Below are 24,809 nucleotides of genomic sequence, written 5' to 3'. Positions count from 1 at the left end.
CTCTGACCCTTCAACTACAGCCAGTAGGTCAAGATCATACGAGAACCTCGTATTTTCCATGGTAGACAGGCGGTTCAGTGGGAGATGCCAGTTCCCAAGAAATGAATAGCAAGGAGTATTAATTAAATTTTAAATTTTTTATTTAAATTTTAATCGCTTCTCGGCCTTTTGGCTAAGATCAAGTGTAAAATTTTTATTTAAATTTAGTTAGTTAAATGAATTAAAATTACAAAGTGTGCAACAGCATGGCATCTGACCTGAACAGGTGCTCACTAAATATTTGGTTATTTTACTATTTAAGTCATTTATTCATTTATCCATCAGCTGGATCGTGGTCATATTACAGTCCAGGCATTCCAGATATAAACGTGGCAAGAAAGCCTGTGTACCTGCCCTCAAGGAATTTAAAATGTAGTCAGGATAAGGGGCTCTAGGCAGTAAACACATAATGACTGCAGATTAGATTCAATGCTGTGAAGAAAATAGACTAACCTGAAGTGAGGGGTCACAACTTTAGAAGGGGTGGTGAGGAATCTTTGGAAGGGATATTTGACCTGACGCCTGAATGATGGGAAAGAAGCATCCATGAGAAGAGGCAGGGGAAGAATTGACTGAGGAATGGGTAGAGCGGACCTGTAAGTACAAAGGCCCTGAGGCCAGAGAAGTTTGTGAGTTTATAGAACGGGGAAAAAAGCCATGGTCATCCCAGCAGCATGGCCGTATGGGAGGAAAGATGGCGTAGTGCAGGCTCTCTAGGCTGTGCTAAAGAGTTTGGATTTTATTCCAGCTATGAGAAAAGCCCTTGGATAGATGAAAGGAAATGATTTTCCACCATGAGCTGCCTGGTTAGCTGCCACGCATATGTAGCATGGTCCAGACTTGTCCCTGTCAAAACGAGTGGAAAATGCAGCCATGTATAATTTTTTTATATTGTCAACAAAGCCAATCCACGGGCCTGTATTTTGTTGTTCTTCTAAGAAGGGTCATCGTGTTTTGGGGCCAGGTCAGTGGAAGGGTTCAAAATCAACCTGATCCGGAGCGAGGAGCACTTCCAGAGTTACTGCAACAAGATCTTTGCCGGCTGGGACTTCTGCATCACCAGCCGCGGCATGGCGGACCTGAAGCACAGCAGCCTGCGATACGAGCTCCGAGTGAGTGCTGCTGGGTTTTCTCTTGGCGGGTTCCTTGCCAGCCAAGTCGTGCCTTGGAAAGCCGGGGGGCTGCAGCTTGCAGAGGAGCTGGGTGTGGCCCAGGCTGTCTCTAGTGCTTAGCAAGTTTCCCGTGTCGTCTTCAAGAACTTTCCACAGAGGGGGTGCCTGGGTGGCTCAGTCGGTTAAACGTCTGCCTTCGGCTCAGGTCCTGATCCCAGCGTCCTGGGATCGAGTCCCACATCGGGCTCCCTGCTCAGCGGGAAGCCTGCTTCTCCCTCTCCCACTCCCCTTGCCTGTGTTCCCTCTCTTGCTGTGTCTCTCTCTGTCAAATAAATAAATAAAATCTTAAAAAAAAGAAAGAACTTTCCACGGAGAGCTGCCTCCTGGGGTTGATCACCTTCACCGAAGCATGGAGTTGGTGGACTGGGGATGGGTGGGAGGTGGGCACACGAGGGTGGGTGGGAGGGAATGGTGTCTTCCCTCCTTCCCCCCCCACCTTATACTGTTATTTTTCCACCTGATGAGAACCTGTCATGCATCACTTATACCAGGAGAAACTAGAACTAGGAGGGGATACTATGATGATAAGGTGGAGTGGAGAGAATAGGAAAAAGTACAAGAGAATTTCCAGATTCATAAGGGGAGAAAGAGGAACAAACAGTAGATTGAACAAACCCACCCAAAAAAGGAGGAGACGATCATAACAAAAGCATAATAAAGTGAGATGGAAGGGCTCAAACCAAATGTATTCTTTGTCTAAAGGAATGACACATACTACATCTAAGTAATGCCATGGATAGGTTATGCTTCTGTTTTCACAGTTATTGTGAAGTCTAACTGCAGTTTGTTTTTTTTTTTAAAGATTTTATTTACTTGAAAGACAGAGCATGAGTGAGGGGGAGCAGCCAAGGGAGAAGGAAAAGCAGACTCCCTGCTGAGCAGGGAGCCCAATGCAGGGCTTGATCCCAGGACCCTGGGATCATGACCTGAGCTGAAGGCAGACTCTTAACTGACTGAGCCACTCAGGCGTCCCTAACTGCAGTCTTAGGAGGTTCTATCTTGACTTAGACCCTTAGTAGACATGAAAGCTAGTTGGGCTTGGTCTGGGAAGATATCTACACGGAGATCATTTTTTTTATTTAAGGAAGGTCTTAAAGATGGATGGATGGGGTATGAGGATGAATCACAGGTTCCACCCCTGAATATCCCTTCACCCCATGCTCACAGATGAGTTTTCTTTGGCCCTCAGGCAGATCTGGAAGAAGAAAGAATACGGCAGAAGATAGCAGAAAGAACATCAGAAGAGACGATACGGATTTACTCTCTGAGACTGTTTTTGAACTGTATTGTTCTGGCCGTTTTAGCCGCGTGCTTTTATGCAATCTACAGAGCGACAATATTCTCACAAGAGCACATGAAAAAAGTAAGTACTCTGTGAAAGCCAGCTTAACTTTTACTCTGGCTGGACATTAGGTATGCCAAGTGCATTACAAGCCTCCGACATAGAGACCGTCATCATTTCTGTTTTATACATAAGGATATCAGTTTGACTGCTATGACAGAGAACTGAAAATCAGAGGTGACCAATTTCTATCTTTTTTTAAAGATTTTATTTATTTATTTATTTATTTGAGAGAGAGAGAGATAGCGAGAGAGAGAGCATGAGCAGGGGGGAGAGGGAGAAGCAGGCTCCCTGCTGAGCAGGGAGCCCGATGCGGGGCTCAATCCCAGGACCCTGGGATCACGACCTGAGCCGAAGGCAGACCCTTAACCAACTGAGCCAACCAGGAGCCCCCAATTTCTACTTTTAATAAAAATACAGGAGCATCCAAAAAGAGTGTTTGGAATTCCTCCTAGAATCCATAATATTCAAATTCAGGTTTACCTACCTAGATTTAATCCTCAACTCCACTACTTACTAGCTGGGGCTCCAGTTTACCTAAAATAGCAGTGGTTTTAAAAATATACATTGGTCTGGTGGCTTTGATTCATGAAATCAATCATTGGAGTGGGGGGGAGGATCCAGGTTCCTTCCGTCTTGTGGCTCTGCCATCCTTAGGGTACGCCCTCTCCTATATGGTACAAGATAGTTCAGCGTGTCCACATTCTAACCAATGGGAAGGAGGTGAAGGGGATGGGAAGGTATACCCTTTTCTTCAAGGACAAGACCTTTTAAGTGCTTGCACTTAAAACATCTTCTCACATCCCTTTAGCCAGAATTTAGTCAGATAGCTGTACCTCACTATAAGGGAGGCCAGGAAATAATAGTTTTATCCCAGATAGCTGTATATGTGGCCAAATAGTTTATTACTCTGAAAGGAGAGAATGGCTAGTCCAAATCAATAACTACTATGGCCTTGAAAATACTTTAAATTGCCCACAGATACAGACTACATGGATTTTTTTTTTTTAAACTTGACCTTAATTAATCCACTAGAGCTAATTTTTCTTTCTGTGGTACTAGAGCATGATACCTCTATTTGAACATCCAAGGAAGGAAATGGCTTATGTTTATTTTTATTTTTATTTTATTTTATTTTTTTTTTTTTAAAGATTTTATTTATTCATTTGAGACACAGAGATACAGAGAGAGAGGAGAGCATGAGCAGTGGGAGAGGCAGAGGGAGAGGGAGAAGCAGACTCCCTGCTGAGCCAGGAGCCCGATGTGGGACTTGATCCCAGGACCCTGGGATCATGACCTGAGCTGAAGGCAGACGCTTAACCATCTGAGCCACCCAGGCGCCCTGTTTATTTTTATTTTTTAAATTTTTTTAGAGAGAGAGTGAGGGACAGAGAGAGAGGGAGAGAGAGAATCCCAAGCAGGCTCCATGCTCAGCACGTAGCCAGACATGGGGCTCGATCTCATGACCCTGAGATCATGACTTAAGCCAAAATCAAGAGTCAGATAAGCGACTGAGCCACCCAGGCGCCCCAGAAATGGCTTGTGTTTAGAGGCCATGTTGAATGACATATATGTTTTGTGTTGTTTGTTTATCTAAATATGTATAGTTGAGTTTTTTTTCCAGCTTTATTGAGATATAATTGACATATAACATATAAGGTGTACAGTATAATGACTTGACGTACGTATAGTTAAGTTCTTTCAAGGTCAATTCATTTGTGATGTAACTTCCCTTTGATATCTTCATAGGAAATTGACAAGATGGTTTTTGGAGAGAACCTTTTGATATTGTACCTGCCTTCTATTGTGATTACGCTGGCCAATTTTATCACCCCAATGATCTTTGCCAAGATCATCCACTATGAGGATTATTCCCCAGGCTTTGAGATCCGGCTGACAATACTTAGGTAATGCCTAGACATGCCAAGCAGGTCACCACTTGCCACTTTCCTGCCCATGGCAGACATTGCTAATCAATTGTGGCACCTTTTCCTGTTGAGCCAAGAATCCTCGACAACCTTCAGACAGCCCACATGAATGAATCAGAGTTTGCTTATGCAGTGAAATCTCTTTGACTTAAGCATGTACTCAGTGGTATTAATATTTTTGGTTCATGTATTAGCACGTCCACAGCTGAGGGCATAAGGTGCGGCCCTGGGATTGCTCGGAAGATGTTAGAAATGACAAGTGTATACCAGCAAGGGAATGAGGAAATGAGAGAGTGAAGGGAAGGCTGTTGATAAAGGGTTTCTTCTTGGGGCTGTTGGCAGCTGGGGCTCGGCCCTACCGGACAACTGGGTGTTTGGGTGGGATATATCTTAGTGGGTTCCCACCCACCAAGGTGTCCATCCTGTACTTCATAAAAGTAGCTGGCTCCCAGAGGCATCAATTCCCCCTGCTCCCACCTCGCTACCCCTGTGCATGGGCCTTGGGAGGAGAGGAGAGGAGAGTTACAAGCACTTACGCCAGGAGCCTGGGGCATCTGCCGGGATAATGAGTGCCAAGAAAGTGGGGCCAGGTCACTGACTTGTGTGTGCTATAGCTGACTGCTTATAATTTGTTGTAATATCTCTTCTCATTCTAAATAAATACTCTTAAAAAAGAAAGAAAGAGAAAAGAGAAAGAAAGAAAGGACAGCTGTAAAGCAGGGTCTGGGGAGTGAACACAAGTAAGTTGAAGAGGACCAGGTGGGGACTGTGTGATGTAGAGCGTTTCATGCCTCAGATGGTATTTGCACTTTTTTTTAAACTTTTTATTTTGGAAAATTTCAAACAGAAACGAAAGGTGTAATAAACCTCCATATGCCCATCACTTAGTTTTGATCATTACCAACAGTTTGCTAATCTTGTTTCATCTGTCCCCCCAACACACTTTTGCTGGATTATTTTAAGCAAATCTTTTTTTTTTTTTTTTTAAGATTTTATTTATTTATTTGACAGAGAGAGACACAGCAAGAGAGGGAACACAAGCAGGGGGAGTGGGAGAGGGAGAAGCAGGCTTCCCGCTGAGCAGGGAGCCCGATGCGGGGCTCGATCCCAGGACCCTGGGATCATGATCTGAGCCGAAGGCAGACGCTCAACGACTGAGCCACCCAGGCGCCCCGAAAGATTTTATTTTTAAGTGATCTCTACACCCAATGTGGGACTAGAACTCACAACCTTGAGATCAAGGGTCACATACTCCCCTGACTGTACCGCTCAGGTTAGACATTTAAAAAAATATTTGGGGCCGCCCAGGCGCCCCTAGACATTTTTAAGTGTACAATTCTGTGGCATTAAGTACATTCCCAGTGCTGTGCCACCAGCGCTGCTGTCCATTTCTAGAACATTCTCAGAATCCCAAAGAGAAACTCTCTAATTATTTGTGGGTTTGCTTTGGAGCTTTTCTGCTCTCTAGCCTCAGTTCCAAGGAGCCGGCCTGCCCTGAGGCCCCCTCTTCCCACCCCCTCTCCTCACTCTTCCCCCCGCAGGTGTGTCTTCATGCGGCTGGCTACCATCTGCGTGCTGGTGTTCACCCTGGGTTCCAAGATTACATCCTGTGATAACTACTCCTGTGAGCTCTGTGGCTACAACCAGAAACTCTACCCGGTGAGCCTGCAGGGATGGGGGCATCTTGCAGGGGGAGGTCATGTGGGGTGACAGGCTCAACATCAAGAGAACGGCCCTCAAAGCTATGGGTTTGAATCCCAGTTGATGCGCTTTCCTGCTGTGTAGCCGAGTCACACAGCAGACCCTTCTGTAGGCTTGGAAACCAGAGTCTGTGCTGGAGCTCCACGGAGCGTCCGCTGATGGCCTCCGGAGACAGCAGGATCTGCGGGTGGACGGGGCATTGGAAGGAGTGTGAGAACCTGGCTTTCTCTGCCCCAAGTTGCGCCTCATTTTCTCTCGATCTCTTTGGTTTCAGTGCTGGGAGACCCAAGTTGGGCAGGAAATGTACAAGCTGATGATCTTTGACCTCATCATCATCTTGGCTGTGACGCTTTTTGTGGATTTTCCCAGAAAGTAAGTGTGAGGGATACCCCTCTGATTTCCGCCTACCCCTCCCAGTCCCTTCCATATCCCCAGTGGAGGCTCCCATCACAGCTGCTCTTCATAAAGTGCTGACACGCATCACTGACAACCATCCAGTGACTTTGAGCTGGCTCTAGACCATTGACCCCATAGTCCATTAGGTGCCCCCTTGAAAGACAGCATGAACCAAAATGGCGCTGCTTTCCATGAAGTTTCCATGGAGATGGCTTCTGACCATTAGCACAGCTACTATCAGGGGAGACCTTCCAGGTTCACGCCCCAACACTGCCACTTGCTGGTCATGTGACCTTGGGCAATAAGCCCTGTGCCTATTTTCCCACCTGTGAAATGGGGATGGTGGCCGTAGCCACTTCACAGCACAGTTTGAGGATGACGTGAGAAAATGCAGATAAAAGTACTGAGCACTCAACAAAATATTATCTGTCGCTATCATGATTATCATTACCACATTGTCATTGCATTATTATTATTGGCATTTCCTTGAGCCTTAGGTGAAACTGTTTACTTAACCACGTTTTTACCCAGCTGTACAAATTATCCAGGCATATCAGTAGTCCAGTAAGCCCTTAAAAATAAACTTTAAAAAAGAAACTATCCTTTTATTTTTATTTATTTATTTTATTTATTTATTTATTTTAAAGATTTTATTTATTTATTTGAGAGAGAGAGAGTGAGAGAGATAGAGTGCATGAGAAGGGGTAAGGTCAGAGGGAGAGGCAGACTTCCCACTGAGGAGGGAGCCTGATGCGGGACTCGATCCTGAGACTCCAGGATCATGACCTGAGCCAAAGGCAGTCGCTTAACCAACTGAGCCATCCAGGTGCCCCCAAAATTTATTTATTTTAGAGAGAGAGCGTGTGAGCACACAAGCAGGGGAGGGGCAGAGGTAGAGGAAGAGAATCTCAAGCAGACTTCCCACTGAGCTCAGAGCTGAATGTGGGGCTTGATCTCAGGACCCTGAGATCATGACCTGGGCAGAAACCGAGAGTCAGACACTTTACTGACTGTGCCACCCAGGCAACTCTGTTTTTATTTATTTTTTTATTTTTTATTTTTTTTTAGAGAGAGAGAATGAGAGAGTGGGGGGTGGGGGTTAGGGGAGGGGCAGAGGGAGAGAGAGAATCTTAAGCAGGTTCTGCACCCAGCACAGAGCCTGACATGGGGCTCAATCTCACAACCCTGAGATCATGATCTGAGCCAAAATCAAGAGTCAGATGCTTAACTGACTGGTGCCTCGAAACTCTCCTTTTAAAAACCTATACAAATATGACATGAGTGTGTACTTATTAAAAAACGTTAAATATTTAGAATACAGAAATAAAAACAGAGGCCTAGAGAATAGTGAGACTTCTCTTTTGTTACCGTCCCCCTAGCTCCCCATTCCCACCTCATTTTTCAGAGGTGGCCATTGTTAACACTTTGGGGTAGATCCGGCAGTCCTTACAAATAAAAACACATTTACAGAACCACCTATGCAAATAAACACACAGTCTTGCTAGGAGTGTTCTTTTTCTCCCTATAAATAGGATCACAGTACATCCACATTGGTCTGCAGCTTTCTTGCCTTTTCTTCCCCCCTTCCTTGGACACACAAAATATCATGAACAACTTTCCATATCAGGACACATGTATTTTCCTCATTTATTTTAAGGACTGTATGATATAAGTCCATGCCCTATAATTTGTCATTGTAGCCCCTACTGATGGGCATTTAGGTTGTCTCCAGTGTTTTTGCTAATATGAGACAATCTACAGTGAGCAGCTGTGTGTGTTAATCTCAAGCCCCTGGTCCTAGGGTTTCTGCAAGAAGCGTGTAGGATTCCAGGAAGTGGTATGCTAGGCAGTAGGGTTCTCATAAGCCATTTTCTGTGTGAATGCACATTACTTTTTGGGCTTAGTGGCAAGCAAGAGCACAGAGACTGTCTGTGTCATTCATTGTCACCACAACCTGGTGAAGTAGGTTGTTATAATTCCCCCACATTCCAGATGAGGAAAACAAACGTCGTCTAACCTTATTTGGCTGCTAAGCTGTAGATCTGAGATTCAGACTCTGGTCTTAATGATTCCGGAGTTCACTGCATTCTGCATCTTCTAGACATGTGACTAACCAGTTTCCAGGAGAAATGTGTGTGGCAACAGCCCTGATTTGGTGGACGTGGTTCTGTGGCCTTGGCAGGCACTGGCAGTCCAGGTGAGAAATTGTCCCCTTTGTTTCCAGGCTCCTGGTGACCTACTGTTCCTCTTGGAAGCTGATTCAGTGCTGGGGACAGCAGGAATTTGCCATTCCTGATAACGTTCTGGGGATCGTCTATGGGCAAACCATTTGCTGGATTGGAGCGTTTTTCTCACCTCTTCTCCCTGCAATTGCAACCTTGAAATTCATTATCATCTTTTATGTGAAAGAGGTAAGGAGAGCAGGGGTAGGGGACTGATATTCTGGACCATTCTTGACCTCACAAGGCATTGGGCAGGTCATGTGTCTGCAGCCCACACACATCCCACGAATCAAAATTACATCCTTTGGGACACCTGGGTGGCTCAGTCGGTTAAGCGTCTGGCTTCGGCTCAGGTCATGTCCCAGGGTCCTGGGATTGAGTCCCACATCAGACTCCTTGCTCAGCGGGGAGCCTGTTTCTCCCTCTGCCGCTGCTCCCCCTGCTTATGCTCTCTCTCTCTGACAAATACAGAACCTTTAAAAAAAATTACATCCCTTATTTGGTGTATATTTTTATTCTGGAAAAAAGACTTTGAATGGATTTCCACATCTTTATAATTTTGAGAGTTTTGTCAAGACTTTTTTTTTGCTCCTGTGATTGAAATGTTTCTGTAAGTCACTGTCCAAGAGGGGAGCCGCAGTTGAGCCATCACTTGGCGGTGGCACATTTTGGTGATGTTTCACAAGACGTCTGTTAATTGAAGTTCGGTTACTTTTCCGTTTGGATGTTGGAGCCAATGTATTTATTTTCAGGTCTCAAAAGTATTTGTGTAGCTCTTCCAGTGGCTCACAGTCCCTGAGCACTGTGCCTGAACTAAGTGCTTATTGGGTAGAGTGGTCCTGTGGATGACTAACTGATCTGGGCTTATTAACTGAGCTGGTTTTTTTTTATTATTATTATTATAGAGGCAATATATGCTCACTATTAAACCGTATACAGGGGCGCCTGGGTGGCACAGTCGGTTGAGGGTCTGACTCTTGGTTTTGGCTCAGGTTGTGACCTCAGGGTCACGATATCGAGCCCCACACCCGGCTCCGCGTTCAGTGCAGAGCCTACTTGAGATTCTCTCTCCCTCTGCCCCTCCCCACCGCCCACGTGCTCTCTCGCTCTCTCTCAAAATAAATAAGTAAATCTTTTTTAGAAAACTATAAACTATATACAGATATGCATATAGTAACTTCCATCCCTTCTTCTGGAGGTACTCTCTGTTAACAGGGCCCACGCGTACTAATTACCTATTATGCCAAACCCTGAGGATTTAGAAATGGAAGTAACAATAATAATAAAAGTATTAATAATAATGACAGTAATGACGGTTGTAAGAATACCACGTGCCTCCACTCTGCTGAACACTTTACACAGGTTATCATGGAATGCTCACACACATCTTTTGAAGTAGGTACTGATGTTAACCGTATTTTGTGAATCAGGAAGCTGAAGTTCAGAGAGGTTAAGTAAGTGGCCCAAGGTCACAGAGCTTATAAGTGACTCCAGATTTACTTCACTCCAGGACCTAAGCTATTTAATCCTTCGGTAAGCAGGGCCTTGGATTGGGCCATACTTCCGACCCAGATGTTTTTCGGCCTTTGAAGAATGTTCTGGTGCTTTCATGTGGAAACTTGAGTTGGTCGAAGGCACCAAAGGAGAGATGGATGTGAGAAAACCTAGAAGAAATTTTTCCTTTTCCAGAAAATATTGGTTACCCAGTGCCTTCCTGGTATGTAGTCTAGCAAAGATATGTGGGGGTAACGGAATAGGTCATGGGCACTGGGCTGAGTTCTGACACCACAGGCCTGACCAGCCAGCCACCCCCAAACAGGACACCAGGGGGCCCTAGCACTCATTGCTGTTCACCTCACAAGATTTTCCGGCTACTGCGGCAGTCAGAACAGCTTGAGGCCCCCTCCCAGTAATGTAGTTTTTAAAAATATTTTTTTTTTTTTTAAAGATTTTATTTATTTATTTGAGAGTGTAGTTTTTAAAAATATTAAGGAGAAATTGTATGCTTGTTACTAGACCCCTCACCCCCTTTCCACTTGATATTTCCACAAGTCTTTTTTGCCTCGATAGAAATATTTGTTTTTATTTTTTATTTTTATATTTTTAAAGATTTTATTTATTTGAGAGAGAGAGAGAGAGCAGGAGGAGGGGCAGAGGGAGAAGCAGACTCCCTGCTGAGCAGGGAACCCAACACGGGGCTCAGTCCCAGGACCCCAAGATCACAGCCTGAGCTGAAGGCAGATGCTTCACTGACTGAGCCATCCAGGTGCCCCAGAAATACTTGGTTTTAGTACAGAGGAAAAATAAATATGCTTATAAAAAATTCAAACAAAATCTCTCTTAACTCATTCCTTGTTAGCGTAGATCCACTTAATACATATTTAAACTCCTATAAAGAATACTTTTTAAAAAACATAAATGAGATCATAGGGCATATTTCACAGTGCCATGTGGGACGTAGCGCTCTCTCACTCTCTCTAAGGGCTCCCGGGTATTGCACTGTGCAGATGCACTTGAGCCTTCGCGCAGCCCCTGTTGATTGCTATTTAGGTTGCTTCCAGTTATTCCCAGATACCAGCACCTGCAGCAGTAAACGTCCATATCTATGTATTTTGGCCCCTGTATTCTATTTTCTCATTGGGATGAATTTCCCCAGGGTTGGGGCCTGGATTAATCATGTTTCATTTTGATCTAGATTGCTGACTACCCTCTGGAAAAGTCATACCAGTTTACATTCCCACTGGAATGCATAAATGTGCTCGTTGATCTTCAAGGGAGCTAGACTCTTACTTTTTTCTCATTCTTTCTCTCCCTTTAGATGAGTCTTCTTTATACCTGCAGACCCTCCCCAAGGCAGTTCAGAGCATCCAATTCTAATTTCTTCTTCCTGTTGGTGTTGTTGATTGGGCTGTGTTTGGCCATAATACCTCTGACAATCAGCATGGCACGGTAAATATGACTTTGTTTTCTAGAACATTTGCTTGCTTCTTGGCATGTCCCTCTTTTCTATTCAAGGGTCCCTTGCATTCTTTATTGGCTTTCCTCATGGGGTTCCACCTGCAGAAGCCAGTAAGTCACTCCTGGTTTGGCCAGGCCCACCTTTGTTTTAGAATCTCTCTCTGGATGCTGGAATGTCCTGGCCAATTTCCAGAAGTTGGGCTTGCACTGTTGCCATTGTTTTAAGAGAGTGCCAGTGGGTCTGTCCTGCCCTACTCCTTTTTCCTCGGACTTCTCTTCTAGTCTCCTTTGTTTCTGATTACAAAAATAATACATGCTCACTGTAGAAGACTTGGAGTATCTTCAGTGTGACAAGCACTGTGCTAGGTGCTAGGAGTATAGAGATGATTCAGACATGGCACAAGGAATGTAGAGTCTAGTGTGGAATTTGGTAAGAGCAGAAATGCTTAAGACTAAGGATCAGAAATTGAGGGTTCAAACCCCAGTGACCCTAGTCCCTAGGACTATAACCATTTCTATCAAAGGCAGGCAAACATTTTCTGTAAAGGGCAAGCCTAAATATTTAGGCTTTGTGGGCCATATGGTGTGAGTGGCAACTGTTTAACTCTCTTGTGTCATTATGAAAGCAGCCATAGACAATATACAAACTAATGGGCATGACTGTGTTCCAATAAAACTTTATTTATAAAAAACAGATGGTGGGCCAGATTTGGCCCATGGGCTATAATTTACCAATCTCTCTGACTTATATTCTCATGGAATTCCATTTCTTCATCTTTAAATTAAAATTCTTGAACTTTGAATCTGTCTCTCAGATCTTATTTTTTAACCAGTTTGAGTGTATATATTTTTATTGTTTTTTGTTATAGTGATAGGTATTATATAAAAAGTCAAACAGTACAAAAGGATATAAATTAAAGAGAAAAAATTGCCCCTTATCCTCCCTTCTTGGTCCCATTCTGTCAAGGTAACCACGATTAATATTTTATGAGTACTTCCAGAAATTCATATGAACAATGTATTTACTTTTAAAAAAAACACATATGGAATAATGCTAAAACCCTGTTTGGCTGCTTATTTTTTCCACTTAATTTTATATTGTGCCCTTTTCATGCCAGCATATACAGAACTGTCGTTTTAAAATGTTTTTTAGCTTTGATTTCTTTATGTAATAAATACATTCACATGACACAAAATTCAAAAAGCATGAGGATATGATGGAAATTCCTTTTCCAGTCCTGTTTCCCAACTACTTAGTTTCTGTCTGGGAGCCAGTCACTTCACATCTCTGTCTCTTTCAGTGGTTTTTTAGTATTCTGTTTTATGAATGGATCATAAATTATTCATTCATTTCCTTAAGCATTAGTTAGGTTGCTTCTAAGAATGTTTTTTTATCCATAAAGATAGGGCTGCAATGGAAAATCTTATACACAGAACTTTGTGATGTGAATGTAGGCAATTCTTTGTAGGCTTTAATTACAAATTTTTTCCATTGTAATTTTATTTGATTCCCCCCCTTTTTATTTTGAAAAATTTCAAATCTGTAGAAAAGTTTAAAAAAATAGCAACAATGAAGACTCCTATACCCTTCAACTGGATGTCCCAGTTGTTAATATTTTGCTGCATTTATTTTATCTCACTACATACATTTTTTATGTGTGTCATGACCCAATTGAAATTGTTATAGGCATCATGACATACCTAAATAATAACCTCAGACACCCCCATTTTGAGATCTGGGGGTGCACAGAAGATTGGAGCTAAATATTTGAGCATGCAGCTCCTAAAAATAAGAGCATCCTCCTTCCCACACATCCACAGTAACATCATATCTAATTAATACATCATATTTCTGCTGTTTTCAGATTTCTCCTATTGTCCCCCAATAGTCTTTTATGGCCTTATTTTAAAAATGAGGATCTTTTGAGTTTTACCCATTGCTTTTGATTGCTGTGTCTCCTTACTCTCCATTAATTTTATTTATTTTAAGTAATCTCTACAGCCAACGTGGGGCTCAAACTCACGACCCTGAGATCAAGAGTTGTATTTTCTTCTGACTGAGCCAGCCAGGGGCTCCTCCTTATTCTCTTTTAATCTTTGATTCTTGAGGGGCGCCTGGCTGGCTGTTGGTGGAGCATATGACTCTTGATCTGGGGGTCATGAGTTCGAGCCCCATGTTGGGCGCAGAGCCTTTTTTTTTTAAATTAATTAATTTAAAAAAAAATCTTTGATTCTTTGAAGAGTCCACAATAGTTTCCGCACCTCCAAATTAAGAGACTGGTGAATAAAATCACCACCATATTCTGGATCTGTTTGATTGTTGTCTCATAGTGTCATTTAAATTGCTCTTCTGTGCTAAATTTCCTGTAAACTGGAAGTCAGTCTAGAGACTAGATGAAGTTTCAGGGTCAGCGTTTTTGGCCAGAATGTTCCAGAAGGCCTGTACGATCAGGCAGTTCCTCTCGGGTCACTGATAACAAGCCTGTGGGTGTGCGGAGGAGGGATGCTCAGCCCGTACTGCGTGCCTCACCCTGAGCCCCTGGGTCTATGTCTTGGCAGCATCCCTTCCTCAAAAGCCTGTGGGCCATTCACCAACTTCAACACCACCTGGGAGGTGGTCCCCAAGACAGTGAGCACCTTTCCCAGCTCACTGCAGTCCCTCGTCTATGGCGTCACATCGGAAGCCTTTGCAGTGCCTTTTTTCATGATCATCTGGTGAGTAACAACTGCCTGGACCCTTGCAAGTATTCTCCATTGAGGCACATGGAGCTTTCCCCACTGGGAAATGGGAGCTCACCTGTTACACTCAATAAGTTACCAAACCTCCCCTCTCCCTCTGCCCCCTCCCTGCCTGTGTGCTCTCTCTCCTCACTCTCTCTCAAATAAATAAATCAAATATTTAATAAAAAGGGCGGGGCACCTGGGTGGCTGAGTCAGTTAAGCATCTACCTTTGGCTCAGGTCATGAGCCCGGGGTCCTGGGATCGAGCCCCGAGTTGGGCTCCCTGCTCAGCAGGGAGTCGGCTTCTCCCTCTCCCTCTGCTGCTCCCCCTGCTTGTGTGCTCTCTCTCCTACTCTCTCTCTCTTAAATTTAAAAAAACAAAGTTTCCGAACCTCTATGAGCCTTACTTTCCCATCTTTAAAATGGTCATCATAATAGTGATTCTTTTTTTTTTTTAAGATTTTGTGTATTTATTTATTTAGAGAGAGAGAGAGAGAAAGCATGCACATGTGAATGGGGGAGGGGCAAAGGGAGAGGGAGAGAATCCCAGACTCTGCGCTGAGCAGGGAGCCTGCCACAGGGCTCGATCTCATGACCTTGAGATCATGACCTGAGCTGAAACCAAGAGTTGGAAGCCACTGGGAGGCTCCATAATAGTGACTCTTTAAGAGGGTCATTGAGTGGGTTCAGTAAGATCCCACAGCTAAAGCACTTAGCCTAATGCCTGCCATAAAAACCCAATAAACATTGCTGATTAATATTATTGATTATTTACAAACTCACTTGCACTTTTTTTTTTAAAGATTTTATTTATTTATTTGACAGAGAGAGACACAGCGAGAGAGGGAACACAAGCAGGGGAAGTGGGAGAGGGAGAAGCAGGCCTCCTGTGGAGCAGGGAGCCCGATGTGGGGCTCGATCCCAGGACCCCGAGATCATGACCTGAGCTGAAGGCAGACACTTAACGACTGAGCCACCCAGGCGCCCCCTCACTTGCACTTTGATAAAGAAAGTGACTGGGGCGCCTGGGTGGCTCAGTCGTTAAGCGTCTGCCTTCAGCTCAGGTCATGATCCCGGGGTCCTGGGATCGAGCCCCACATCGGGCTCTCTGCTCAGCGGGAAGCCTGCTTCTCCCTCTCCCACTCCCCCTGCTTGTGTTCCCTCTCTCGCTGTCTCTCTGTCAAAATAAATAAATAAAATCTTTAAAAAAAAAAAAAGTGATTACTGGGCAGAGAAGAGCACTGGATTAGAAGCATGCACTTGAGGGGCGCCTGGGTGGCTCAGTTGGTTAAGCGACTGCCTTCGGCTCAGGTCATGATCCTGGAGTCCCGGGATCGAGTCCCACATTGGGCTCCCTGCTCAGCAGGGAGTCTGCTTCTCCCTCTGACCCTTGCCCCTCTCATGCTCTGTCTCTATCTCATTCTCTCTCAAATAAATAAATAAAATCTTAAAAAAGAAGCATGCACTTGAACCCTGGCTTTACTACTTATACACAGTACGTGTTTTCCCTGTGCCTCAGTTTCCTCACCTGGAAAATGGGGGTAAGAATGGCACATACTTCATAGGGTTGTGAGAAGAAGGAAATACGGTTAACAAAGTGAAATGCATAGCTGAGGACCTGGCCCTTAGTAAAGGCTCAGTAAATGACAGGTGTTGTACATCAAGGTAACAAGAGTCTTTGCTGCATAGTGATTCATTTTGAGTGTTAAAGTAATTCTAGGGCCACCTGGGTGGCTCATTTGGTTAAGTGGTTTTTTTTAAGATTTTTAAAATTTATTTATTTGACAGAGAAAGAGAGAACACAAGCAGGGGGAGCGGCAGGCAGAGGGAGAGGGAGAAACAGGCTCTCCGCTCAACAAGGAGCCCGATGGGCTCGATCCCAGGATCCTGGGATCATGACCTGACTCGACGGCAGACGCTTAACCGACTGAGCCACCCAGGTGCCCCTAAGCGTCTGACTTGATCTCAGCTCAGTCTCAATATCAGGGTTGGGAGTTCAAGCCCTGCATTGGGCTTCACCCTGGGTGTGGAGCCTACATTAAAAAATAATAATAATAAAATAATTTGAATCACAAATGTACATTGAGGTCTTACTATGTGCTGGGTGTTCTAATTGTAGCCTATCCTCATTATTCATGGATTTCATTTTTTGTGTCTGTGTTGTGAATATGCCTACTCGCTAAAAATATTCTGTAACCCCCAAATCAATACTCGAAGCAGTTTTATGGTCATTTGTGGACTTGCACAGAGTAGCAAAAAATTGGAGTCACCCAAAAAGCACTTAGTCTGTTTAGGCTGCTATAACAAAATATAGACTAGGTGGCTTATAAATAACAGGAATTTATTGCTTATAGTTCTGGAGGCTGCAAGTCCAAGATCAGGTGTCCGTCAGTATGTTAGGTGAGAGCCCTCTTCTGGCTTGCAGACTTCTCATATCCTCACGTAGCAGAAGGGATGAGCTAGCTCTCTGGGGTCCGTTTGATCGGGGCACCAGTCCCATTCCTGAGGGCTCTGTCCTCATGACCTAGTCACCTTCCAAAGGCCCCACTTTCTAATACCATCACCTTGGGATTAGGATTTCAACATATCAATGGGGGGGGGGCACACATTCACACCGTAGCATGCTTGTTACCGGCCAGAGTCTAAACAACGCAATAGTCTGCCTTCTTGTTTCAGCTCTCATACTATGAATGTCCTTTTGTGATCTCTATGGGGCCAGGTTTCTTGCAGTTTGTGCTTTTGGTGGGTCGTTTCACTGTTTAAGTTGGCCCCAAGCATACTGAAGTGCTTCTTAGTCATTCCTAAGTGCAAGAGGGCTGTGATGTGCCCTACAAAGAAAATAGGTAAGTTAGATAAGCTTTATTCAGGCACGCGTTATAGTGCTGGTGACGCCGAGTTCAATGCTAAGGGATCAACAATAATATTTTTTTTTTAAGATTTTATTTATTTATTTATTTGAGAGAGAAAATGAGATAGAGAGATCATGAGGGTCAGAGGGAGAAGTAGACTCCCTGCTGAGCAGGGAGCCCGATGTTGTGACTCAAGGAACCTACCCCGGTACATCCCCTAGGGGCACTGGTTCAGAATTCACTAATTCATTGTTCCTGGAGACTTGATAGAATATAACTACCGCAAATACCTGGAACTGATTGTAGCTAGCGTGTATTAACTGTACTGACATGATTACAGTTATCCCATGATATAGTCTTACAGTAAAAGCCCACCACCATGCAAGAAGAGAACCCCAAAAATTTATTTGTTAAAGGCAGGATACCTTTGATGGAGATTAATAAAATGATTTGGGGAAACTATACAGACAGCGTGGAATTCCGAGTATCTCAGGATCCGGCTACTCCATCCTCCTACTCCAGCTGTGGCTTGACTGGCACCAACCATCTGGTGGCGGTTTCCTCATCTGGCCATTCTTGCCCTGTGGCCATGGTGTCTTCCAGAAGAGTATCATTGATATCAGTGATTCCAGTGGCCCTTATTTCCTCAGCCCTATCTGGGGGGATTGGACAGGAAACCACCTCCCCTTCATGGAACGGAATGAGGTTGCCTACTGTTTCCCTGGGGGCTCGCCCTCCACTCCACGTGCCCCTCTCCCCAAAGATAATAACTTCAAACACCCCCATTTTGAGGGCTGGGACCACACAGAAGATAGGAGCCAACTGCCAATTGCTTTTATTCAAAGATGTATTATTCTAGGCTTGTTGTCCCCAGGTTTTACTGTATTATCCCCATTGTACAGATGAGGAAACGGGAAGCCAGGGAGGTATCACAGTGATCATCCACAGCCAGTTCATTCCATACTGATCTGACTGTCTGGACCATTTCCTTCTCTTTCCCTGTCATATTGCGTGTGCCCGGGAACATCAACAACTTTTAATATTAACTTAAAAAGCAAGGCATGAATCAGTCTCTGCTATCCCTGCCGACTAAAAACCCCTCTGCTTAGGAGAGATTTCTTTCTTTCTTAAAGATTTTATTTTTTTTTTAAGTAATCTCTACACCCAATGCGGGGCTTGAACCCACAACCTCAAGATCAAGAGTTGTGCCCCAGATTTTTCCTCCCTTCCTTCCTTCCTCCCTCCCTTCTTCCTTCCTTCCTTCTTTCCCCTCCCTCCCTCTCTCTCCTTTCTTTTCTTTTCTTTTTTCTTTTTCTTTCTTTCTCTTTCTCTCTCTCTTTTTTTCTTTCTCTCTCTCTCTCTCTTTCTCTCTTTCTTTCTCTCTTTTTTTCCCTACCAAAAGTAAACCTGTTCTGGGGCGCCTGGGTGGCTCAGTCAGTTAAGCGGCTGCCTTCAGCTCAGGTCACGATCCCGGAGTCCTGGGATCGAGCCCCGCATCGGGCTCTCTGCTCAGCGGAGAGCCTGCTTCTCCCTCTCCCTCTGCCTGCCGCTCCCCCTGCTTGTGCTCTCTATCTCTCTCTCTGTGTCAAATAAATAAAAAAATCTTAAAAAAAAAAAAAGTAAACCTGTTCTGGGCAAAATGGAACCGGTTGTTTTTCCAGTGGCCGTCAAATGGCACAAACTCCCTAGTGACCTCTCCTTTCTGTTGCAGCCTCATCATGTTTTACTTCATCGCCCTGGCTGGAGCACACAAGCGGGTGGTGGTCCAGCTCCGAGAGCAGCTGTCCCTGGTAAGGAAGAGCAGGTCCAGAGGGTCATGGCTGGGGACATCTACCCAGGACACCTCAAGGAAAGTGCCGCTTTCCCCAGGGAGAGGGTGGAGTGCCGTGGCCCTGCTCACCACCGCTTCCCAGAACTGCCTTCGGCCCAGGCCTTGTCCAGCTTCATTCAGTCATGGGCTCATCCATGCCTTCAACGTGTGCATTGATCACTGCGTGCTCCTCATACTGTGCTAGGGTACAGTGGTGACCGAGAGAGATGAGACTGCTAAATAGTTACAGAAAAACCAATTCCAACAGCGGGAGCCGCTGTGAAGGTAATACGGACGAGGTAGTTAGATGAGGAGCGGCCCTCTGCTGCCGTAGATGGTGGCCGCGGAGGGCCTCTTTGCGGAGGTGACATGGGAGCTGAGACTTGAAGGACGAGGAGCCGATTGTGGGAGGTCTCGGGGGTGAGAGTAATAGGCGGAGGGGACAGCGAGGGCATTCCCGGGAGCTGGACGACAGGTGGCATGGCTGGAGAGGCAAGATGATGCTGGATTATCAGCTGGGGTCACAGCACAGGGTGAGGGTTCTGATGACAAGTTTGGGTTTAACTCTGAGCGTGATGGGAAACCAATGAAGTGTGTTAAGTAGCAGTCTGATGTACATTTCTTTTTAAGATTATTTATTTATTTAGAGAGAGTGTGCGTGAGCCAGCGAAGGGGGAGGGCAGAGGGAGAGAGAGAATCTCAAGCGTACGCCACACTGAGTGCAGATCCCGACTCAGGGCTCAGTCTCACACGGCCTTGAGATCACGACCCGAGCAGAAACTGAGAGTGAGATGTTCAACCGACTGTACCACCCAGGCCCCCCATCAGTCTGACGTACATTTTTTTTTTTTAAGATTTTTTATTTATTTGCGAGAGAGAGAATGAAAGACAGAGAGCATGAGAGGGAGGAGGGTCAGAGGGAGAAGCAGACTCCCTACCGAGCAGGGAGCCCAATGCGGGACTCGATCCCGGGACTCCAGGATCATGACCTGAGCCGAAGGCAGACGCTTAACCAACTGAGCCACCCAGGCGCCCTGACGTACATTTTTAAAAAGACTGTTGGCCCCTTTGTGGACAAGGGGCTGTGGAGGGGCAAGAGGGCAAGAGGCAGACCAGTCTGGAGGCCGTTACCACCGTCCAGTGGTTAGGATCCTTAACCCCGAGTCTGACAGGGAATTGACTAGGTTGAAATGATGATATTTGCTTCCAAATATATTGAATGTGCTCTTGCACCGATTTCTATTTTTAGGAAAGTCGTGACAAGCGTTACCTGATCCAGAAACTAACAGAAGCGCAGAAGGATATGAAGACCCGACTGGACTGGCAATGAGGATCCTTCCACGTGTTGCTCATAAGCTGACCTGGTGACCTACCGAGCCTACAGAGTCCACCTGGGTTTGGAGCAGAACTTTTAAAATACATTTTTCTGGAGTTCAGGTCTTCCCTGAAGGTGGCTCCCTGAAGGTGGTGGTGGTGTTTATGGCACCCAGCCCCTGGGGAGGGCTTTCGTGACTTAGAAAAAGCAGGTTCAAACCAAGTGTTTGCCCGTAGACCAGCAGCTTAGCGACTCTCCCCCAAAACTGACTTATTAAGCCGTTTAAGGTGTCAGAACAAAAATTGAGGAGGGAGAGCCCTTTTGTATTTTTCAAAGCTTATTTGTGTTGTCTTTTACGGTTAACATTAGTAGAGGTCACCCATTCATGAGGCTGAGTTAGTTCTTTTGCAACCAGGTTCTGGGGGTTTAGGCTGAGACGTGTTCCTTAAGAAGTAGTAGCCCTTTTGACTTAAAATGAGACCTGATTTTTTTTTCATAAAGAGGGATCCTTGAATTGGGATGTTTGGAACAGATGTTGGAAACATGGAGAGGGTGGGTGTGTGATCCTAGCTACCTGGTGATAATATGAGAGAGAAAAGCCATTCCTGCTGGGTGAATAAGCAGTCTCTGAATACCCTGGATGAAGCTTTAGGAGGAGGGGAATGGCTACGGATTGAGGGCCTTGACGTCTTAGCTTCCGGGGCATTTTGTTGTAGCCTTCTTACTCAGGGGGAAGCTGTCTCTACAGTGCTGGGTCCCTTCTGGTCCTGAGTTCTGAGACTTAGCAAAGGGCCCTGGGTCATCAAAATTAAGAGGCAAATTTTGTCTTTCAAGTCTTCCAAAAGCCATTTCCCTCGCTGCACTGAGGTTCCCAGCTCTAAAGGACACTAAACATTCCAGGCTGGAAAGGGCGGTTGAGTACGTGCACAGAGCATGGAGCTCCATGGTTTACGTGCGTGACTGTTGGAGGCTGTGGGTCGCAGCATCAGGCTGGCCTGTGTCAGTGTTCCAGAGTACACAGAATGCTGGCATCTTCAAGGCACATATCCGTATTTTAAGGGCTATTGTTTTGTGCCGAAAATTTTGACTTTTATTTTATAAAATATGCAGAGTATAGCTTCAGGGTTTCCATTACAGCAAAACAAAAACAAAAACAAAAAACAAAACCCATGTGCAATAAATACCTCATCATAAGTTTACCCGAAATTGATAGCTCTGAACCTTTCAGTATAAGCCTAAATTATTGTTTCGTGTAATCAGTTCTCATCTTAGTATCTTCAGAATCTTTTCCAGAGTACTTAGTTTTGTAACAGACTGCCTGAGCCTTTCTTCTGTTGTTTTCCTTCCTTTCACTGGTTCAAAACCTTTTCCTAGGGAGTAGCCTGGAGTTTAAAGCTGGGTACATATTTTAGAAAGCTGCCCCTAAGAGTATTTCCCACCCCCACTCCTACCCTCCATTACTCCAAAATGATTGACTCCTTGCTCTGAGGAGCAAAGCAAGCTTGCCATAGCTTACACATTTCTGTATATTTGCCCCTTTGCCACATCATTTTCTCGCTCTTCCCCAAAGTTAGCATTAACACGGGATATTTTTTATGTACCTGTGAGACCAATGAGCTTTTCAAGCTAATAACTAGTATCATGGAATTTTGAGTAACCAAAAGTTCATTCTGTCCTCACTTGAAAAAAATTCTAATTGGAGTTAGGGACTAATATGCGTTTTTGTCTAGCACACTTACATACATATATGTTTTTGCCTTCACCATGATTCTGAGGACAGTCAAGTTGTGTGTGTGTGTGTGCGCGTACGTGTGCATGTATGTAAGTGTGTGAGATGGAAGCTCCGTTCTTTCCCTCTTATAAAATTGATACTGATGTATGCTAATATATTCATTTTGGTTAAATGCTGCTGATTTGCATACCTCTTACTTGAACGTTTTTATATATTTTGATAACTTTAATAACTTCAAGTGATGTCTGTGTAATTGTTGAAGTGCAGGTCTAACAAATGTGCCTTAAAACTACTGATTAAACAGTATCTTGAAGGTTTTAAAGTGTGTTTGTGTATATTGGAATTCATGGAGGTTTCCTGTCAGCAAACAAGTGATCATAGAAAACTATAGCAGTTTGTAAAGTCGCTCTTTGCCTTTTTCTAGAATCACAGAAGTGTTTAATGCAACCATCGGATGAGTGCTTTTAAGACTCCTTGGCTCTGCTGAAGCCAAGGAGGGGTATATGTGTGTGTTTTAAATTGAAAAGACATAAAGTTATTTCAGGCACTCCCCTTCCCATTCCCCACTCCCCAGAGGGAACCACTGCTAATGATGTTTAATTTATTCTCCCAGAAAATTATAATCCATATTCAAGCAGATATGTATGTGTGGTTGAATGTATGAAATATATGTTTCTGAGCTTCTCCCTTTTTTCTCCTTAATAACATCTTGAAGATCTTTCCATATAAGTAGCCACCTCATTCTTTTTAATACACACCATTCCATTGTATCAGTGTGTAAGGGTTAGCTCCTTGCTAGATACTTTGTTTTCAACTCACCAACATCCCCTATCCTGTTACAAACAGGGGGAGCTGGAATTTTAAAAGTCCCTGCAAGCCTGTCTCTGTTTCTCTGTTCTGCCCCATTCTCCTAAAAGAACAGGTTCTTGTTCTTTATCAAGGCAGGCTTCCATATTCTTGAAATCACAAAATATTCTCATCCTAGCAAAGAGAAGAATCCAGTTAGGCAAGTTTTTAGTTGGCAATATCTGATTGCAGCTACTCACAAGTAAATAATGATGAAGAAAGGACTTAATTTTGCCAGAGTGGAGCTGCAAGGTCTGATCCCCGGGAAGATAGGATTTGTGAATGTATCTTTAGATAGGGTATGGCTTTGTTAGTAAATTCCATCTGGTGTATTTTCTCTCCAACGCATGGCATGCTTGGGACCTGGGATGGCTTTGCTACTTGCTTAATTGTATAATTTTGTACAGATGTCTTCACTTTTCTGAGATAAAATTCCCTTATCTTTAAATGTAAATTAATACATATATTTACTTTTATTTTTGAGGATGGAGTTAGGGACCAATATATATTTCTTTTTGAAATTTTGTTTTCTTATTTTAAAAATACTCATTTATTATAGAAAATACAGAGGACACTGAAAGCTACAGAGAAGAAGTAAAAAATCACACATAAGCACCATTTCTGGACATTCACTGTTAATCTTGCCAAATTCCTTTTAAGATAAAGAGCACAGAGGGAGGATGGGATGAAAAGAAAGAAAAAAATATTGGTATTCTGATTTCTTTTTCACTTACCATGTTTTTTCAAAAGTTCTTTATAAACATTTCAGTGGGCTACATAATATCATACAGATGGGTCATAATTTTTAACATTCCTTTGCTGCTTAACATTTTGTTTTCAGATTTTCCTGACAATAACTGGGACATCTATAAATTTTTTTGTTAACGCTTAAGGACAGAGACCTAGAAGTGGGATTACGACAAAGGTTTAGAAAGAACGTTTTAGGGCCTTTGAGAGGTTTACACTCTCAGTAGCTTTACATGAGAATGTTACATCATCCTCACTTTCACTAAGTATTGGGTTTAAAAAACTACGGAATAGTGCACCATAATTTAAAAGTATTGTAGTTTGTTAGAGTAGTTTGAAAACAACCAGCACCTTTCATAGTGTATATTAAATGTTTTATAGTAACTTGGAAAAACGATATAATCCAAGGGTGTAAAGTAGAAAGTGAAAGCTCCCTTCTCACAATCCCAACCCTCTAAAATTACCAATATTAAATGTTTTGTTATATATCCTTCCAGATATGCATCTTTGATTTTTTCCTTTCATATATATACCCTACACATTTGAAAAATTATTTCTATTGGATAGATCCCTTGAAGGAGGGTTGCTCTATCAGTGGATATGCATTATTTTTAAAATATACAACAAAACTTTTTTCATAAGTCTTTTTTAGTAGTTTTAGAATCACAGTAAAATTGACAGGAAGGTAGAGATGTCCCATATACCCTTTGCCCCCCACATGCATAGTCACCCCCACCAGAGTGGTACATTTGTTAGAATTATGAGCCGACACACACAGAGTATGCAGGTTATGTTATACGTCCTCTCTCCCCCCACCTATGCCCCCCAAAACAATTTGCACCGATATGGATGAACACCAACAGTAAAGTGGAAACAAACCAAAAAACATGTTCTTTGTACAAAACCTAAAACTAGAAAAAAGATAAAGCTGTTGGCTGTTAGCCCCACCACCTAGAGGCACTACTGACCACGTGGTGAGTTTAATTTTATCATGCAATTTCTACTATTTTAAAGTCGCTGTAGGATACACA

General features: G+C 43.9%; 1 protein-coding gene and 1 pseudogene across 1 annotated transcript in view; both read left to right on the top strand.

Moving 5' to 3' along the window:
• Positions 1-22,497, top strand: part of LOC116628067 (transmembrane channel-like protein 7) — a 48,845-nt gene extending 26,348 nt beyond the window's left edge. Inside the window, exons 7-16 of the mRNA XM_032398131.1 lie at positions 1,004-1,151; positions 2,401-2,574; positions 4,303-4,460; positions 6,023-6,140; positions 6,457-6,554; positions 8,803-8,989; positions 11,619-11,749; positions 14,318-14,473; positions 19,040-19,118; positions 20,388-22,497. Coding sequence (XP_032254022.1) covers positions 1,004-1,151; positions 2,401-2,574; positions 4,303-4,460; positions 6,023-6,140; positions 6,457-6,554; positions 8,803-8,989; positions 11,619-11,749; positions 14,318-14,473; positions 19,040-19,118; positions 20,388-20,468 — 1,330 coding nt within the window. The 3' untranslated portion in view covers positions 20,469-22,497. The remainder of the gene's footprint in view (positions 1-1,003; positions 1,152-2,400; positions 2,575-4,302; positions 4,461-6,022; positions 6,141-6,456; positions 6,555-8,802; positions 8,990-11,618; positions 11,750-14,317; positions 14,474-19,039; positions 19,119-20,387) is intronic.
• On the top strand, positions 153-278 carry LOC116628076 (annotated as a pseudogene).
• Positions 22,498-24,809: the final 2,312 nt, after the last annotated feature.

This window comes from Phoca vitulina, unplaced genomic scaffold, assembly GCF_004348235.1.
Source record: "Phoca vitulina isolate PV1807 unplaced genomic scaffold, GSC_HSeal_1.0 scaffold110, whole genome shotgun sequence".
Lineage (NCBI taxonomy): Eukaryota > Metazoa > Chordata > Mammalia > Carnivora > Phocidae > Phoca > Phoca vitulina.
This window is presented reverse-complemented; position numbering and strand designations above follow the sequence as displayed.